At 48.7% G+C, this 20,619-nt stretch overlaps 1 protein-coding gene across 1 annotated transcript in view; it reads left to right on the top strand.

Moving 5' to 3' along the window:
• Positions 1 to 19,578, top strand: part of LOC108786508 (complement C2-like) — a 38,611-nt gene extending 19,033 nt beyond the window's left edge. The window contains exons 10-17 of the mRNA XM_018555825.1: positions 609 to 712; positions 3,638 to 3,746; positions 4,493 to 4,640; positions 9,392 to 9,468; positions 14,823 to 14,932; positions 16,640 to 16,754; positions 17,092 to 17,147; positions 19,266 to 19,578. Coding sequence (XP_018411327.1) covers positions 609 to 712; positions 3,638 to 3,746; positions 4,493 to 4,640; positions 9,392 to 9,468; positions 14,823 to 14,932; positions 16,640 to 16,754; positions 17,092 to 17,147; positions 19,266 to 19,454 — 908 coding nt within the window. The 3' untranslated portion in view covers positions 19,455 to 19,578. The remainder of the gene's footprint in view (positions 1 to 608; positions 713 to 3,637; positions 3,747 to 4,492; positions 4,641 to 9,391; positions 9,469 to 14,822; positions 14,933 to 16,639; positions 16,755 to 17,091; positions 17,148 to 19,265) is intronic.
• The last annotated feature ends 1,041 nt before the right edge of the window (positions 19,579 to 20,619 follow it).

Genomic DNA, 20,619 nt, shown 5'->3' with positions numbered 1-20,619 from the left:
CCCCGCTCTGGCCATGGATTGTCCCTTGGTGTCCTCACGTCCAATGCAAAGCAATGGTCTGTATTGTACATGAGGACGTCAGCGGTACTTAGACTGCCGGAGTCTGGGGGAGAAGAGTCTTTAGGGACCGGTCTAGCAGAGCCGGGCGGGACGAAGGTTCGGGTGAGTATCTTTTTTTTGTTTTGGACCCTAGACCAAAATGAGGTAGCCCCACTGCAAGGGTTAATTTTTAATCCTTTAAGGGGCACTTTAGTCACCCCCTGGTGCTGGCTGCTGGAAGGCTATTTAGCCCCGCCCCCAGGATTCACCCAGCACACATTCCCATTGAATCCTGAACCTGCCTGATCTGCATCACCTATACTTGTCCTGACCGACCTCCATTCCCTCTGCCTTCCAACCTGTCCACCTGACCTTCCATGGCCCTGCTTCCCTGCAGTTGTTGTAGTATATAGTAGTGTATATAGTATATTTATGACAAGGAGAGATAGGTGGAGAGGGGAAGATGGGGGGGACGGGACAGGGGGGTGGGGTGTATGGGCAGATGAGGGGCAGACATTCTACTGATTTCATTTAAAACAGACTAATCATATTTGTACATTTTATAACAGAAATTGAAAATTACGGGGAAATGTGCGGCCTGAACGATGAGAGCTCATCAGATAGAAAACTTCACCACCCGTGGAACGTGTTAATTAACGTGAGTAAAGAAAATGTTCATTATAAATGACTGAAACAAACGTTCGAGATGCAATCCATCCCGGGGCTGAACGAGCAGAGGGACAGCTGCTGCTCCGCTTCTTTTTGAAAGAAGAACTCCGGGTATATTAAAAATTAAATACCCCGCACTGCAAGGTTTAAGTGCTCATTTTGGTCTAGGGTCTGAAATTAAAAAAAATATACTCACCTGATCCTCCGTCCCGTGGAGGGGACTTCTCACCTCTCTCACCCTCCACTCCAGCTGTGGAATGTCCTTCAGCATGCTCACGACCAATGCAAGTCAATGGATGTGATGACGTCAATAGTCATTAGACCGCCAGAGGCTGCAGGGACCCTTCTAACTGCTAGGTGGGACTGGGGATCAGGTGGGGTTATCTTTATTTTGGACCCTAGACCAAAACGAGCACTTAACCCTTGCAGTACGGGAGTAGCCCCACTGCAAGGGTTCATTTTGTTAAATTTCCACTTTAACTTTGCTTTTACTTGCTGGCTGCCCTTCGGTATCAAGAAAATATACTAGGGATGCACTGATACCGGTTTTTCGGTATTGAGTACGAGTACCAATATTTTTTCTCGGTACTTGCCGATACCGAATACCGATACCAGAAGTCCCATTAAGGAAGCCAAGCGGCGTGTAATGACTCGCCACCTGGCTTCCTGATTAGCAGGGAAGCCGTCCCCATGCTTCCTTGTCACCAGGTGACGAGAAAGCATGGAGCCGGCTTTCTGGCCTATCAGGAAGCCGGGCGCCGGGTAATGATGCGGCGCCCGGCTTCCTGATTGGCCAGGAAGCTGGCTTCATGCTCCCTCGTCAAAAGTGATGGCCAATCAGGAAGCCGGGCAGCCGTAATGACTCACTGCCCAGCTTCCTGGTACCGGAAGCTCAGGTATCGGGCTAGGCATCGGTGCATTTGGACGAGTATGAGTACTCTCCCAAATACTCGGTATCAGCAGGCCCGTCTTTAACACACGGCAAAAGGGTCAGTTGCTCTGGGCCCAGTTATTGTTGTGGGGCCCAAAGCAGCCCCCCTTTGAGCCTGCACTGCTCGCTCCCTACCTGGAGATGCGGGATGTCAGTGTCCCGTCCCTTCTCCCCCCTCACCCTCCTGGTTTCCCTTATCTCTTCACAGATAAGACTTAAAGACGGCCCTGGGTATCAGCACCAATACCGATACTAGTATTGGTATCGGTGCATCCTAAAAGTATACTAAAGGAGTTGTAAAGTCCCAGTGCATCCTCTCCTGTTATAACATCAGCATTGTAACAGGAATACATAGATGTGTTGTCTCTGATGATGCAATCAAAGCTTACTTGAAAAAATCCCTTTTATGTAGTGAGTGACGCCTTCCATCTGCCCATCACTTCCAGCAACCTCCTGGATTCCCAGTGTGCTTTGTGTCTCTTTCCCTGCTGCTTGAGGTGATACTGTCTCCATTTCTCAAGACTACACATCCCATCATGCATTGTTCAGACGTTAAACTGACACTAAACTCAGGAGTTAAAGGAGAACTATGAGGCGAGTGAAAATCACTCAGCCTCATAGTTCTAGCCGACCTGTGACAATGAAACTGTCACAGGTCGGCTCAATAGACAGGGATGTGAGCGAACACATACCGTCTCTCGCTCACTTCTCGATCTATCCCTGCAGACAGACGTGACTGTCACTCACGGCTCCCTGCAGGGATTCTCCCCTCTCCGATCCTCCAGCGCTGACTGGCGGAACGGACGGGGGAGGGGGCGGGTACAGCTGCCTCTAGAGAGGCAGAGCCAGCTGTCAATCACGCAGCTGGGCGGATCTCGACAGTAAAGTCGGGATCTGTCCCGGCTGCGGCGTCTCAGTATTACCGCGAGCTGTAGCTCGCGGGAAACTGAGCTTTGGGTGACGGGAGGGCGCTAGTTTGTGTCCTCCCGTTACCCTTAGGAGAACTATGGGGAAAAGCACTGACCCCATAGTTCGCCCACTGAAAAGCACTTGGCAGTGATCGCTCTTCAGGGAGTGGTTGAGCAATGGTTTGCCGGCATGAAGGAGACAAGACTGGCGCCTCCCGAGTGCACGTGTTTGTTTTTTCATCCCAAGGGAGGTTGAACATTGTTTTACCGCGCCACGCAGTCCCATTGACTTCATTGGGCACGTTTGGCGGGTGGTGGCGGCTCCCGAACATGATGTGGCAAGTTACAATTGTCTGCGCTGCAAAGCTTTGTGGCTGCTGCAGTGTGGGCGGTTCTGTGTGGCCGCCATGTTATTGTATATGTGGGTCAGGACGGGGCTGGGTATAGAGGTGGGGGTGGTAAAAACGAAGTTCAGCTAGCTGCCTGTTATTACAGCCTCTTTTCCTCCTCAGTGAACCTAGCCTTAAGAGGTCTCCATGACTGAAAGAGCAGAAACCCAATGAATGAAAGGGGAGGGCCTGGGGAGGAAAGAGCTAGATGATGCTGGGCTCTATCTGACTTGCTGCAGCTTCTAATGCACAGTGTGAGAAGCTCCCAGTGTGCAGTGACATCAGAAATCTCAGTCCAGGAGAGGAGCCGGTACAACTGTGCAAGATAGATAGAAGACTGAAGGGAAGGCCGGAGGTCAGATAGAAGACTGAAGGGAAGGCCGGAGGTCAGATAGAAGACTGAAGGGAGGGACGGAGGTCAGATAGAAGACTGAAAGAAGACTGAAGGGAAGGACGGAGGTCAGATAGAAGACTGGAGTGGAGGACGGAGGTCAGATAGAAGACTGAAGGGAAGGACGGAGGTCAGATAGAAGACTGAAGGGAAGGACGGAGGTCAGATAGAAGACTGAAGGGAAGGACGGAGGTCAGATAGAAGACTGAAGGGAAGGACGGAGTTCTAAGAGTTAGAATTTTCTGTATGTTTCTTTCATATATGATTGGAGTTTTGTAGAATTTGTGATATGCGTATTCTTGTTTCCCAGGCTGGAGGTACAAGCCCTTGCTTCGGATCTCTCATCTCCAGCCAGTGGATCCTCACCGCTGCTCACTGTTTCAAGGGCCACACAATGGATCAATACACATTTGAGATTGGTAATCACATGGAGCACGATGAATGAAATGTATTCATTTTACATATCTGAGTAATGGAGGCATCAGCCATAAATGCCCTTCATTCTCCCAATCCCCTTCATTCTTCTGCTGCTCTTCATTCTCCCAATCCCCTTCATTCTTCTACTGCTCTTCATTCTCCCAATCCCCTTCATTCTTCTACTGCTCTTCATTCTCCCACTCCCCTTCATTCTTCTGCTGCTCTTCATTCTCCCAATCCCCTTCATTCTTCTGCTGCTCTTCATTCTCCCACTCCCCTTCATTCTTCTGCTGCTCTTCATTCTTCTGCTGCTCTTCATTCTTCTGCTGCTCTTCATTCTTCCACTGCTCTTTATTCTTCCATTGCTCTTCAGTCTTCCACTGCTTTTCAGTCTTCCACTGTTCTTCATTCTCCCACTGCTCTTCATTCTCCCACTGCTCTTCATTCTTCTATTGCTCTTCATTCTTCCATTGCTCTTCATTCTTCCATTGCTCTTCATTCTTCCACTGCTCTTCATTCTCCCTCTGCTCTTTATTTTTCCATTGCTCTTTAGTCTTCCATTGCTCTTTATTCTTCCATTGCTCTTTATTCTCCCATTGCTCTTTATTCTCCCATTGCTCTCCATTCTTCCACTGCTCTCCATTCTTCCATTGCTCTCCATTCTTCCATTGCTCCCCATTCTTCCATTGCTCTTCATTCTTCCATTGCTCTATTACTCAGTCACAAGCTCTTCTTCATATATTCTTAGGATCGGCAACATATAAAGCGGAACTAAGAATAATCCACAAATGTTATAATATAATCCGGAAGGCGAACAGAGGGATAAAGGAGGATTATGACTACGATGTGGCCCTTGTAAAACTGACTGAGAAAGTGGAATTCAGCAGCAGTGCCAGGTAGGTCCTCGGGGGTCAGTATTTACCACCTAGGACAGAAGGGTGGAGGGGTGTAGGTCAGGGTCTGTATTTACCACCTAGGACAGTAGGGTGGAGGGGTGTAGGTCAGGGTCTGTATTTACCACCTAGGACAGTAGGGTGGAGGGGTGTAGGTCAGGGTCTGTATTTACCACCTAGGACAGTGGGGTGGAGGGGTGTAGGTCAGGGTCTGTATTTACCACCTAGGACAGCAGGGTGGAGGGGTGTAGGTCAGGGTCTGTATTTACCACCTAGGACAGTAGGGTGGAGGGGTGTAGGTCAGGGTCTGTATTTACCACCTAGGACAGTGGGGTGGAGGGGTGTAGGTCAGGGTCTGTATTTACCACCTAGGACAGTGGGGTGGAGGGGTGTAGGTCAGGGTCAGTATTTACCACCTAGGACAGTGGGGTGGAGGGGTGGAGGTCAGGGTCTGTATTTACCACCTAGGACAGTAGGGTGGAGGGGGGTAGGTCAGGGTCTGTATTTACCCCCTAGGACAGTGGGGTGGAGGGGTGGAGGTCAGGGTCTGTATTTACCCCCTAGGACAGTGGGGTGGAGGGGTGGAGGTCAGGGTCTGTATTTACCCCCTAGGACAGTGGGGTGGAGGGGTGGAGGTCAGGGTCTGTATTTACCCCCTAGGACAGTGGGGTGGAGGGGTGGAGGTCAGGGTCTGTATTTACCCCCTAGGACAGTGGGGTGGAGGGGTGGAGGTCAGGGTCTGTATTTACCCCCTAGGACAGTGGGGTGGAGGGGTGGAGGTCAGGGTCTGTATTTACCCCCTAGGACAGTGGGGTGGAGGGGTGGAGGTCAGGGTCTGTATTTACCCCCTAGGACAGTGGGGTGGAGGGGTGGAGGTCAGGGTCTGTATTTACCCCCTAGGACAGTGGGGTGGAGGGGTGGAGGTCAGGGTCTGTATTTACCCCCTAGGACAGTGGGGTGGAGGGGTGGAGGTCAGGGTCTGTATTTACCCCCTAGGACAGTGGGGTGGAGGGGTGGAGGTCAGGGTCTGTATTTACCCCCTAGGACAGTGGGGTGGAGGGGTGGAGGTCAGGGTCTGTATTTACCCCCTAGGACAGTGGGGTGGAGGGGTGGAGGTCAGGGTCTGTATTTACCCCCTAGGACAGTGGGGTGGAGGGGTGGAGGTCAGGGTCTGTATTTACCCCCTAGGACAGTGGGGTGGAGGGGTGGAGGTCAGGGTCTGTATTTACCCCCTAGGACAGTGGGGTGGAGGGGTGGAGGTCAGGGTCTGTATTTACCCCCTAGGACAGTGGGGTGGAGGGGTGGAGGTCAGGGTCTGTATTTACCCCCTAGGACAGTGGGGTGGAGGGGTGGAGGTCAGGGTCTGTATTTACCCCCTAGGACAGTGGGGTGGAGGGGTGGAGGTCAGGGTCTGTATTTACCCCCTAGGACAGTGGGGTGGAGGGGTGGAGGTCAGGGTCTGTATTTACCCCCTAGGACAGTGGGGTGGAGGGGTGGAGGTCAGGGTCTGTATTTACCCCCTAGGACAGTGGGGTGGAGGGGTGGAGGTCAGGGTCTGTATTTACCCCCTAGGACAGTGGGGTGGAGGGGTGGAGGTCAGGGTCTGTATTTACCCCCTAGGACAGTGGGGTGGAGGGGTGGAGGTCAGGGTCTGTATTTACCCCCTAGGACAGTGGGGTGGAGGGGTGGAGGTCAGGGTCTGTATTTACCCCCTAGGACAGTGGGGTGGAGGGGTGGAGGTCAGGGTCTGTATTTACCCCCTAGGACAGTGGGGTGGAGGGGTGGAGGTCAGGGTCTGTATTTACCCCCTAGGACAGTGGGGTGGAGGGGTGGAGGTCAGGGTCTGTATTTACCCCCTAGGACAGTGGGGTGGAGGGGTGGAGGTCAGGGTCTGTATTTACCCCCTAGGACAGTGGGGTGGAGGGGTGGAGGTCAGGGTCTGTATTTACCCCCTAGGACAGTGGGGTGGAGGGGTGGAGGTCAGGGTCTGTATTTACCCCCTAGGACAGTGGGGTGGAGGGGTGGAGGTCAGGGTCTGTATTTACCCCCTAGGACAGTGGGGTGGAGGGGTGGAGGTCAGGGTCTGTATTTACCCCCTAGGACAGTGGGGTGGAGGGGTGGAGGTCAGGGTCTGTATTTACCCCCTAGGACAGTGGGGTGGAGGGGTGGAGGTCAGGGTCTGTATTTACCCCCTAGGACAGTGGGGTGGAGGGGTGGAGGTCAGGGTCTGTATTTACCCCCTAGGACAGTGGGGTGGAGGGGTGGAGGTCAGGGTCTGTATTTACCCCCTAGGACAGTGGGGTGGAGGGGTGGAGGTCAGGGTCTGTATTTACCCCCTAGGACAGTGGGGTGGAGGGGTGGAGGTCAGGGTCTGTATTTACCCCCTAGGACAGTGGGGTGGAGGGGTGGAGGTCAGGGTCTGTATTTACCCCCTAGGACAGTGGGGTGGAGGGGTGGAGGTCAGGGTCTGTATTTACCCCCTAGGACAGTGGGGTGGAGGGGTGGAGGTCAGGGTCTGTATTTACCCCCTAGGACAGTGGGGTGGAGGGGTGGAGGTCAGGGTCTGTATTTACCCCCTAGGACAGTGGGGTGGAGGGGTGGAGGTCAGGGTCTGTATTTACCCCCTAGGACAGTGGGGTGGAGGGGTGGAGGTCAGGGTCTGTATTTACCCCCTAGGACAGTGGGGTGGAGGGGTGGAGGTCAGGGTCTGTATTTACCCCCTAGGACAGTGGGGTGGAGGGGTGGAGGTCAGGGTCTGTATTTACCCCCTAGGACAGTGGGGTGGAGGGGTGGAGGTCAGGGTCTGTATTTACCCCCTAGGACAGTGGGGTGGAGGGGTGGAGGTCAGGGTCTGTATTTACCCCCTAGGACAGTGGGGTGGAGGGGTGGAGGTCAGGGTCTGTATTTACCCCCTAGGACAGTGGGGTGGAGGGGTGGAGGTCAGGGTCTGTATTTACCCCCTAGGACAGTGGGGTGGAGGGGTGGAGGTCAGGGTCTGTATTTACCCCCTAGGACAGTGGGGTGGAGGGGTGGAGGTCAGGGTCTGTATTTACCCCCTAGGACAGTGGGGTGGAGGGGTGGAGGTCAGGGTCTGTATTTACCCCCTAGGACAGTGGGGTGGAGGGGTGGAGGTCAGGGTCTGTATTTACCCCCTAGGACAGTGGGGTGGAGGGGTGGAGGTCAGGGTCTGTATTTACCCCCTAGGACAGTGGGGTGGAGGGGTGGAGGTCAGGGTCTGTATTTACCCCCTAGGACAGTAGGGTGGAGGGGTGTAGGTGAGGGTCTGTATTTACCACCTAGGACAGTGGAGGGGGGGGAGGTAGGAGGGTAGGTCGGGGTCTGTATTTCCACCTAGGACAGTAGGGTTTATAGGACAGTAGGGGGGGAGGAGGCAGCACCAAGCCTCAAAATGTACAATATGTGATAGATTTTTAATATTTTGTGTCCCTCTTTTGGCCTATTTTTTCATGTACTTACACTGCTTGTATTTAATGTATTATTAATACAAAGTGTGTGTTTTATATCTGACCGGCTTTGAAGCCCAACTTCACACTAATATTTAATTTTAAGTTTTGGAGAGGGCTGAGGAGAGATTCAACCCATATCATTTTATTTGTGGTCTGTGTCCCCACTGGGGAGATTTCCCTTCCCGTTCCTGTTAGCACAGGAAGTGATGGGCGTTTCTCTTGTGGGGACGCCCCCGTCCTGCACATTTTGTGCAGACTAGTACAAAATGTGTTATTTCAGTAAAACGGGCTAGGGGTACAAGTGGCGCTGTCAGGTCATTATTACTGCCTGTGTCTTCCTGTTCCAGTGGCAACTGCTCCCCTCATTTCTTGTTGCTGCCACGGAGATAACTACTATATCAATGGCAGTGTGCCCTTGTAAACTGAATCCAAGGTGCTATAGCAGTCAGCCTACTTACATTCAGTTGACTCCCAAATACATCCTGGAAGGCGCCTGATCACTTCCAGGAGCCCTTCAGCATCCCGCCAACCCCTGGGACAGCCACGGCGGGTCTCAACAGCTGCAGTAGAAGCAGATCAATGAACATACATTCGCTGATCTCCTCTCCATTCAAAAACATACATTCAATGATCTCCTCTCCATTCAAAGAAACCGGAAGCTATGAAGATTTCGTCACTTCCAGGTTCAGTTCTGTCATTTCCTGATCGATGTGGCCGGGGATGAAGCTGATCAAACACAATCTGGACCACACAAGCTTCAGTGTGGTCCAAAGATGACATTAGGGGTCTAATACACAATTTTGGGTACCGCCATTTTCTCACTGTTTCACAGACACACACAGTTTTCAGGCTTGACGTGTTTGGTATCTATTTACTCGACACAACCTCATCTTTTACATGTTACCACTCTATCCAGAACTAAAAAAAAGTTTCTGGCTGTACATAGACTTCAAATTCAGAAAGAGAGCTGTAGAGGGAAGTGGGAGTGGAGGAGATTAAGAGCAGTCACAAGGCTCTTTGCATTTCAGGAAACGTGAACCCATCTCTGCTGAAGAGTAGTTCTGCAAATAAAGCAGACCACATCCTTCCACCAAGAGTACATACGAGAGGTAGTTTTTACTACCCTAATCACATGACACAGGGGGCGGGGCTTAAATAAAAGGGCATAATCAGGAGAAACCCAGGGCAGCTCGATGACATGCAGCCCTGAATAGGAGAGTCACTTTTGTCACCTGGACTTCATACTTTATTGTTCCTGTGTTCTGAGTTGACTTTCATCTTTTTCAGGCCTATCTGCCTCCCGTGTACGGAGATGGCCAACCGCGCCATGAAAAAGCCCAAGACCGCTACCTGCAATGACCACCGTAATGTGTGCACTGTGTTGTCTGTCACTCAAATGAGCGCCTGGGGCTATTTAAAGGAAACCTGAACCGATATTGTCGGCTGCCAGAGCTCTGGTCTCCCCGTAAATCGATTTGTCAATTCATAATCATTCGTTTAATTGTTGATCCAAAAAAAGTATGCAGATTAGACGTTCTGTCTTCACACTGACCTCACTCGCCGCATGCTTGTGCCGGTTTCCTTTGAATCTGAGCCCCAGGCAACCAGCTAAATACACAGATGAAGTACATACAGTATGTGCAGGGCTGGTGCTAGATCTTTAGTTATCACTAGAGGGATCTCCAGCAGGAGGAAGGAGGTCCTGATTCCTCTATATAGATCTTTAGTTATCACTAGAGGGATCCCCGCAGGTGGAAGGTGGTCCTGATTCCTCTGTATAGATCTTTAGTTATCACTAGAGGGATCTCCAGCAGGAGGAAGGAGGTCCTGATTCTTCTATATAGATCTTTATTATCACTAGAGGGATCCCCAGCAGGAGGAAGTAGGTCCTGATTCCTCTATATATATCTTTAGTTATCACTAGAGGGATGCCCAGCATGAGGAAGGAACTCCTGATTCCTCTATATAGATATTTAGTTGTCACTAGAGGGATCCCCAGCAGGAGGAAGTAGGTCCTGATTCCTCTATATATATCTTTAGTTATCACTAGAGGGATGCCCAGCATGAGGAAGGAACTCCTGATTCCTCTATATAGATATTTAGTTGTCACTAGAGGGATCCCCAGCAGGAGGAAGTAGGTCCTGATTCCTCTATATATATCTTTAGTTATCACTAGAGGGATGCCCAGCATGAGGAAGGAACTCCTGATTCCTCTATATAGATATTTAGTTGTCACTAGAGGGATCCCCAGCAGGAGGAAGTAGGTCCTGATTCCTCTATATATATCTTTAGTTATCACTAGAGGGATGCCCAGCATGAGGAAGGAACTCCTGATTCCTCTATATAGATATTTAGTTGTCACTAGAGGGATCCCCAGCAGGAGGAAGTAGGTCCTGATTCCTCTATATATATCTTTAGTTATCACTAGAGGGATGCCCAGCATGAGGAAGGAACTCCTGATTCCTCTATATAGATATTTAGTTGTCACTAGAGGGATCCCCAGCAGGAGGAAGTAGGTCCTGATTCCTCTATATATATCTTTAGTTATCACTAGAGGGATGCCCAGCATGAGGAAGGAACTCCTGATTCCTCTATATAGATATTTAGTTGTCACTAGAGGGATCCCCAGCAGGAGGAAGTAGGTCCTGATTCCTCTATATATATCTTTAGTTATCACTAGAGGGATGCCCAGCATGAGGAAGGAACTCCTGATTCCTCTATATAGATATTTAGTTGTCACTAGAGGGATCCCCAGCAGGAGGAAGTAGGTCCTGATTCCTCTATATATATCTTTAGTTATCACTAGAGGGATGCCCAGCATGAGGAAGGAACTCCTGATTCCTCTATATAGATATTTAGTTGTCACTAGAGGGATCCCCAGCAGGAGGAAGTAGGTCCTGATTCCTCTATATATATCTTTAGTTATCACTAGAGGGATGCCCAGCATGAGGAAGGAACTCCTGATTCCTCTATATAGATATTTAGTTGTCACTAGAGGGATCCCCAGCAGGAGGAAGTAGGTCCTGATTCCTCTATATATATCTTTAGTTATCACTAGAGGGATGCCCAGCATGAGGAAGGAACTCCTGATTCCTCTATATAGATATTTAGTTGTCACTAGAGGGATCCCCAGCAGGAGGAAGTAGGTCCTGATTCCTCTATATATATCTTTAGTTATCACTAGAGGGATGCCCAGCATGAGGAAGGAACTCCTGATTCCTCTATATAGATATTTAGTTGTCACTAGAGGGATCCCCAGCAGGAGGAAGTAGGTCCTGATTCCTCTATATATATCTTTAGTTATCACTAGAGGGATGCCCAGCATGAGGAAGGAACTCCTGATTCCTCTATATAGATATTTAGTTGTCACTAGAGGGATCCCCAGCAGGAGGAAGTAGGTCCTGATTCCTCTATATATATCTTTAGTTATCACTAGAGGGATGCCCAGCATGAGGAAGGAACTCCTGATTCCTCTATATAGATATTTAGTTGTCACTAGAGGGATCCCCAGCAGGAGGAAGTAGGTCCTGATTCCTCTATATATATCTTTAGTTATCACTAGAGGGATGCCCAGCATGAGGAAGGAACTCCTGATTCCTCTATATAGATATTTAGTTGTCACTAGAGGGATCCCCAGCAGGAGGAAGTAGGTCCTGATTCCTCTATATATATCTTTAGTTATCACTAGAGGGATGCCCAGCATGAGGAAGGAACTCCTGATTCCTCTATATAGATATTTAGTTGTCACTAGAGGGATCCCCAGCAGGAGGAAGTAGGTCCTGATTCCTCTATATATATCTTTAGTTATCACTAGAGGGATGCCCAGCATGAGGAAGGAACTCCTGATTCCTCTATATAGATATTTAGTTGTCACTAGAGGGATCCCCAGCAGGAGGAAGTAGGTCCTGATTCCTCTATATATATCTTTAGTTATCACTAGAGGGATGCCCAGCATGAGGAAGGAACTCCTGATTCCTCTATATAGATATTTAGTTGTCACTAGAGGGATCCCCAGCAGGAGGAAGTAGGTCCTGATTCCTCTATATATATCTTTAGTTATCACTAGAGGGATGCCCAGCATGAGGAAGGAACTCCTGATTCCTCTATATAGATATTTAGTTGTCACTAGAGGGATCCCCAGCAGGAGGAAGTAGGTCCTGATTCCTCTATATATATCTTTAGTTATCACTAGAGGGATGCCCAGCATGAGGAAGGAACTCCTGATTCCTCTATATAGATATTTAGTTGTCACTAGAGGGATCCCCAGCAGGAGGAAGTAGGTCCTGATTCCTCTATATATATCTTTAGTTATCACTAGAGGGATGCCCAGCATGAGGAAGGAACTCCTGATTCCTCTATATAGATATTTAGTTGTCACTAGAGGGATCCCCAGCAGGAGGAAGTAGGTCCTGATTCCTCTATATATATCTTTAGTTATCACTAGAGGGATGCCCAGCATGAGGAAGGAACTCCTGATTCCTCTATATAGATATTTAGTTGTCACTAGAGGGATCCCCAGCAGGAGGAAGTAGGTCCTGATTCCTCTATATATATCTTTAGTTATCACTAGAGGGATGCCCAGCATGAGGAAGGAACTCCTGATTCCTCTATATAGATATTTAGTTGTCACTAGAGGGATCCCCAGCAGGAGGAAGTAGGTCCTGATTCCTCTATATATATCTTTAGTTATCACTAGAGGGATGCCCAGCATGAGGAAGGAACTCCTGATTCCTCTATATAGATATTTAGTTGTCACTAGAGGGATCCCCAGCAGGAGGAAGTAGGTCCTGATTCCTCTATATATATCTTTAGTTATCACTAGAGGGATGCCCAGCATGAGGAAGGAACTCCTGATTCCTCTATATAGATATTTAGTTGTCACTAGAGGGATCCCCAGCAGGAGGAAGTAGGTCCTGATTCCTCTATATATATCTTTAGTTATCACTAGAGGGATGCCCAGCATGAGGAAGGAACTCCTGATTCCTCTATATAGATATTTAGTTGTCACTAGAGGGATCCCCAGCAGGAGGAAGTAGGTCCTGATTCCTCTATATATATCTTTAGTTATCACTAGAGGGATGCCCAGCATGAGGAAGGAACTCCTGATTCCTCTATATAGATATTTAGTTATCACTAGAGGGATCCCCAGCAGGAGGAAGGAGGTCCTGATTCCTCTATATAGATCTTTAGTTATCACTAGAGGGATCCCCAGCAGGAGGAAGGAGGTCCTGATTCCTCTATATAGATCTTTAGTTATCACTAGAGGGATCCCCAGCAGGAGGAAGGAGGTCCTGATTCCTCTATATAGATCTTTAGTTATCACTAGAGGGATCCCCAGCAGGAGGAAGGAGGTCCTGATTCCTCTATATAGATCTTTAGTTATCACTAGAGGGATCCCCAGCAGGAGGAAGGAGGTCCTGATTCCTCTATATAGATCTTTAGTTATCACTAGAGGGATCCCCAGCAGGAGGAAGGAGGTCCTGATTCCTCTATATAGATCTTTAGTTATCACTAGAGGGATCCCCAGCAGGAGGAAGGAGGTCCTGATTCCTCTATATAGATCTTTAGTTATCACTAGAGGGATCCCCAGCAGGAGGAAGGAGGTCCTGATTCCTCTATATAGATCTTTAGTTATCACTAGAGGGATCCCCAGCAGGAGGAAGGAGGTCCTGATTCCTCTATATAGATCTTTAGTTATCACTAGAGGGATCCCCAGCAGGAGGAAGGAGGTCCTGATTCCTCTATATAGATCTTTAGTTATCACTAGAGGGATCCCCAGCAGGAGGAAGGAGGTCCTGATTCCTCTATATAGATCTTTAGTTATCACTAGAGGGATCCCCAGCAGGAGGAAGGAGGTCCTGATTCCTCTATATAGATCTTTAGTTATCACTAGAGGGATCCCCAGCAGGAGGAAGGAGGTCCTGATTCCTCTATATAGATCTTTAGTTATCACTAGAGGGATCCCCAGCAGGAGGAAGGAGGTCCTGATTCCTCTATATAGATCTTTAGTTATCACTAGAGGGATCCCCAGCAGGAGGAAGGAGGTCCTGATTCCTCTATATAGATCTTTAGTTATCACTAGAGGGATCCCCAGCAGGAGGAAGGAGGTCCTGATTCCTCTATATAGATCTTTAGTTATCACTAGAGGGATCCCCAGCAGGAGGAAGGAGGTCCTGATTCCTCTATATAGATCTTTAGTTATCACTAGAGGGATCCCCAGCAGGAGGAAGGAGGTCCTGATTCCTCTATATAGATCTTTAGTTATCGGAAATTCATATTCGGACACATTCGGATGCATTGGGATTCAGAAATTCAGATGTGTCCAAATGTCCGAATTCTGGAAAATTTGTCCGAATTTTGATTCGGAATGAAACGAATCGCACATGTCTATTGTGAACCATGAAAGCGATTTGGACTGTCTCTCCTTGCACTGGCTTGTGCTTTCATGTGCACATTCAGACAAAACGTCAGACACTGAAGATTGTGACACATGTATTGCACTCAACTGTGACATTATGATAATTCCCTTTTCATGGAAAGATACGCAGAATGCGGCACATTTGCGGCCACAAGGACTGCAGGTTTATTGATAAGTGTCCCCCTCCCTATCCGAACAACTGATACAAGACAGATCTTGGTATTGCCATGACATTCTGGAGAGTAAAGATCTTCTAGGACTGTCTTTCAGCCCCTGATGTCCTTCTTTACATTCTTTCAGGGCAGCATCTGTTGTCTTCTGTGTCCAGCATACCGGCTGGATTCCTCGCCAAGTCAAAAGATAAAAAAGAGCTGGAAGAACTGAAAGTCGAAATACAGCACAACAATGCCGTGAGCCGCACACATCACTATAAACTGACTTCTGTTCTACTTCCACATTAAGTTTCATCTATTCTTTCTGTCTTCCGGAACCTTTGAAGATCTATCACCCGTATCTCTAAAACCCAGTACCATCCGTCCATTATGCCGTGTGTCACCTCCTCTTCTAATTGGTGCAGAGGTTGAACTGCATTGTAGAAGTAAAGCAAAGACAATACGATGTCATGTTTCATGAATCAGTGCCAACTCCAGTATGTGATACCCTCCACCCTTCCTTCCCCCTTCATAAAGCCCCTACTTCTATTTAATACAATACTATTATATATATCCTTATTCCTGCACACTTCAGGTTGGTATGGTGACATCACGAGTCCTTCCTCTTTTCCTCCTCCAGTGACAGTAGTTGGTGATACCATGCTGTCCAGAAGTGTTGCAAGCTCAGGCTGGCATGTTCTTGATAGCTTGGGCTCATAGGAAGTGGTTTGGATGATGCTGAGCATCATTCAACCCAGAAGAGGACAGTCACTGGATTGGAGGAAGGTCTTAGATTATTTTAATTCACACTTCTGGGTAATTTTTTTTATAAAAAAGGAAAAGTGGAGTTAACCTTAAACACCCAGCTGCCACTTTATTGGGTAAACCCATTTTGTACCCACAGAGAAGTGCACACACACACTTTTTAGCTGAATAAATGTGTGGCAGGAAACTATTCCCAACACCGCTACCTCAACCCCGGGTTGATACCTTGACACAAGACAGGAAGGATCTATAGATTCATACTGAGTATTACAAATAATGACCCTGCCCTCTGCATGTCACCCAAGATGTTAAGATTGGACAGATCAGGCACTCTGTACATAACACACTCCTGACCCCTGCACTCTGTACATAAAACACTCCTGACCCCTGCACTCTGTACATAACACACTCCTGAGCCCAACCACTCTGTACATAACACACTCCTGACCCCAACATTCTGTGACCCCTGCACTCTGTAAATAACACACTCCTGACCCCAACATTCTGTACATAACACACTTCTGACCCCTGCTCTCTGTACATAACACACTCCTGACCCCAACATTCTGTACATAACACACCCCTGAACCCTGCTCTCTGTACCTAACACACTCCTGACCCCAACATTCTGTACATAACACACTTCTGACCCTGTGCACTCTGTACATAACACACTCCTGACCCCTGCACTCTGTAATAACACACTCCTGACCCCAACATTCTGTACATAACACACTCTTGAACCCTGCACTCTGTCCATAACACACTCCTGACCCCTGCACTCTGTACATAACACACTACTGACCCCTGCACTCTGTACATGACATACTCCTGACCCCAACATTCTGTACATAACACACTTCTGACCCTGTGCACTCTGTACATAACACACTCCTGACCCCTGCACTCTGTACATGACACACTCCTGACCCCTGCACTCTGTATATAACACACAGCAATAAGAACCTGACAGGGTGACCCCTCACCAGCCTGCCCAAAAGCAATTAAAAAGGTTTTGGCTTCAGTAACACTTTAACAAGCGGGTGTATATATAGTGAGGTCATCACCGGGTGACAGGATATTGCTTCACTTTATCTAATCATTCTTCCTTCAGCTACCACCCTACATCCATCTTTATTCCATCTCCCTATCATTTGTCATTGTTAATCACCACATATTGTATCTCTACATCTCGCCCAGAGAGAAGATTGTATATCAACCATTAAAAAATGGGATAAATTCCATAACATCACCAACCTCCAGGATATGGTCTCACCGCGACACTTATGTGTGAATGGAGAGATGTCCTGTAAAGGTAAGGCTGGGGCTGAGTGTTTACAAAATATTACTGAGGTCCAACCAGTGGCGTCACATGGGGGGTGCGGTCCGCACCTGGGTGACACCTTTGGAGAGGTGACACCAAAATGACTTACAGTTCAAAGTACAGAGTGGTCAGAAAACAGGGTAATATGAGTGGGTGGTTGGTATCTGACCTGTTAAGAGAACCTGTCTGTTTGTCCCTATTGGGCACAGTGAAAGATTCTCTTTAATGCTGTAAAAAACCCCAACATAATATCATCTTGAATGTGACTCTGAGCTGAGGAAGAGTGATGAAAGACCTGTGTATCTAACCGCCATGTTCCTTCTCACAGGAGAATCGGGTGGATCTCTCTTCGTTGATATAAGGGATAGAAAACGATTCTTCCAGGTGAGACCCATTACAGGCTTTTTGTCCAGAGAAATCTGCAGATAAAAATGCAGAAGAATAGCAAATAAGCTGACAGCCAATCACATACAGTATAAGTGAGCTGCAATGCGAAACGCAAGGTAGCGCGTCCTTGCAGAATTTGCATCTTTCCTGCATGATGGCGGGTTGGCAGCTTATAAGGTTGTTCAATCCGACAGTGATGATCCTGCTATTGGTGGAAGCTGGTGGCCTGAGTCATTCGCTGTCTTCGGATATCTTGTAGAGATTATTATTCCTGTCTGTAGTTCCTGTTTATAATTACTATCTCTATTCCAGCAGGGGGGTGTATCAACAGATCATGGGGTCCCATAGGAACATTTTAATGTCCCCCCCACCCCCCTATCCCAGACGACCTGCCTTCGTCTCATAAAGAATGTCTAAATAAGGATAGGTAGCAGGAGACACTTTGGGAAGACTGTCTTGGGCATACAGAGTTAGTTTCAGTGCTGGCCGGGATGACCAGAAGCTCTGAGGGCAATCATTAGGGATGCACCGATACCTGTTTTTCGGTATCGAGTACCGATATTTTTTTTTTGGGTACTCGCCAATATCGAGTACCAGTACCGGCATCCGTGGGCTGTGATTATCAGGAAGCCGGGTGACGGGTCATGACCCACCATCTGGCTTCCTGATTGCCTGGGAAGCCAGTGTTCTATCAAAAGAACACTGGCTTCACTTCCCTTGCGACACTGGGAGGCAGCCTGGCTTCCTGACCAATAAGCCAGCGGTGCAGCGGGTCATGACGTGCTGCCCGGCTACCTGATTTGTCAGGAAGCCAGGCAGACTAGCAATAAGTGAATTTGGCTTCCTAGCCAATCAGGAAGCCGGGTCATAACCTGCCACCCAGCTTCCTGATTGACTGGGAAGCTGGCTTCCTTCTCCCTCGCGGTACTGCCGGTCAGGGAGAGACGGGAAGTTCCGGTATTGGGGGTAAGTACCAGCGCATTTGGTACGGGTATGAGTACTCTCCCAAATACTCGGTATCAGCACCAATACCTATACTAGTATCGGTATATCCCCAATCAATAATTACAAATTGCTAAAATAGCTAAAATATTCTCCTTTCTGCATAGCCTGGAAAGGAGATCTGTGACTAGTGACAACAATTCTGAAGTTTCCTCCTGTACATCTGACATCAGCTCTTATTGATTGGAGATGTCACATCAGTGTAAACAGTAGGCTCTGCAGGTCTTAATAATACAGTGATGGATATGTGCGATCCCTACATGCACACACCCTTTGTATGTGTTTAAATTGCCTCAACAGCTCCCCTCCTGGTCCCCCTCCTGCCCCTAGGGCTCATAGCAGCAGTGCTAAAGGATCTCCTTCCACCCCTCATAGCAGCTGTGCTAAATGGGCCCCCTACCACCCCTAGGCCCCATAGCAGCAGTGCTAATTGGGGTCCCATTCCACCCTCAGGCCCCATAGCAGCTGTGCTAATGGGGTGCTATTGCACCCTGAGGCCCCATAGTGGGCTGCTATGGCTATTGTTACACCACTGGTTCCAGCCCACCTTAAATTGTTTCCAGTGCTTTGCGTATTTCTCCCAGATCTGTGCAGTATTTCAGTGTGTGCCTCTGTGCAGGAGCTTCCTGTAATAAAGACCGGCCACTGCTTCTCTCTCTCCTTGTGCAGGGTGACTGGTCTTTTCTCCGCCCCCTCCTGTAATAAAGACCGCTCACTCCTGCTCTCTCCTTGTGCAGGGTGACTGGTCTTGTCTCTGTCCCTGCCTGTAATAAACACCGGTCACTGCTGCTTTCTCTCTCCTTGTACAGGGTGACTGGTCTTTTCTCCGCCCCCTCCTGTAATAAGGCCTGGTCACTGCTGCTCTGTTTCCTTGTGCAGGATGACTGGCCTTGTCTCTGCCCCTGCAGTGGGTGCTGCCCCCCCCCCCCAATCTCTGCTCTGATGATGTCACTGCTTTTATTTGGCAATATCTGGGTTCGCAAAGTCATTTGATGCACGCAAAGTGGATTTCTGTCCTTTGTGGCTATTGAGGAATATATTTAGATGAAGGTTCAGCATTAAGCATTCCTGCAGATGGTCACTACTAATCCTCTTGCTTTTGATTCTGCTCAGGTGGGGATTCTGAGCTTCGGGATCTATAACCCTTGTGAGAAAAAGACTGTGCGGAAGCCGTCTTCTAACGCTCGGGATTTTTATGTCAACGTCTTGGAGGTCTTGCCTTTCCTGCGCAAACACCTGGAGGGAGAACTGCAGTTCTTGCCGGGAATTCCGGATCTAGAGGAGATTGTCTGCCCGGCCTGATCGGAGCGCAGACTGCAGAACGCCGTCCTCTGAACTCTGACCTGATTGTGTTAATTCTGCAGCATTTCACGTTGTGTGGACTGACGCGCACTATAATCCATGTTTTGTAAAGCTCTTTTTTTAAATGCACACTGAAAATAAAAATGCTGGCATTCCAATTCATCCCAATGGTGATCTGTAGGGTTGAGGTCAGGTACTGATGTTGGACGAGAAGACCTGGCTCACAGAGTTTCAATTCATCACAAAAGTGTTGAGCGTTCCTCCACATCCATCTATGTCTTTATAAAGCCGCCTTTGTGCAGGAGGGTGCAGTCGTGCTGGAACAGAAACATACCTTCCCTAAACTTACCACAAGATTAGAAGTGCACAATTATCTAAAATGTCTTTGTATGCTGCAGCATTTAAGAAGATCTGAACTCAGGAAGCTGTTCCCCCAAAAAAGCACACAGAGGACCAAGGACTAATCAGCAGTATTACATGTGGTCTCCCTGAAGCAGAGCTGTCTCCATTACTAATTTAACGTGCCTTGTTCTGCTTAGCGCAGGGCTATGATTCCTCATGTCAGAGCCTCCAGCAAGGAGAATAGTGAGCAGCACAGTAGTGACATCACAAAATCTCACTCCAGATCAACAGAGACTGGCATTCAGAGGCCTTAGATCTCACACTGCAGATATACAACGAGTACAGGAGCACCTCAACACCCTCCAAGAAGTGCACTGCTATCTTTCAGGAGGAATTCCAGACAAACTGTACATGTTCCAGGGTACTGCTCAGACACATTTAACGTTTCTAGATGTTCTCTATAACCAGGGCCCTACCCTGTATGCCTACTGTGGACATAGAGCGGGGGTGCGGTGGATACGGTGAGACAGGTGGCTGTGTTAGAGCTGCGCCTGCCAGCGGCTCTCTGTCCGGTCCCGCCTAGTTCACAGACGTCACTGGTTGCCAAAAGCTTGGCGGGATGCCAGCCAGAGCATCCTGCTCAGCACCTTGGCAACTGATGCCATCTGTGAGCTGTATGGGAAGCCGGACAGTGTCAGAGGTTGCCATGAGCACTTAGCAATCCCCCCCCCCGCGATGAAATGCCGCCTGAGGCAACTGCCTCAAACTTGGCTGTGTTAGAGCTGCGCCTGCCAGCGGCTCTCTGTCCGGTCCCGCCTAGTTC

This window comes from Nanorana parkeri, unplaced genomic scaffold, assembly GCF_000935625.1.
Source record: "Nanorana parkeri isolate BGI_ZX_2015 unplaced genomic scaffold, ASM93562v1 scaffold215, whole genome shotgun sequence".
NCBI lineage: Eukaryota > Metazoa > Chordata > Amphibia > Anura > Dicroglossidae > Nanorana > Nanorana parkeri.
The sequence above is the reverse complement of the archived record's forward strand: the minus strand, read 5'-3'. Positions and strand labels throughout refer to the sequence as shown.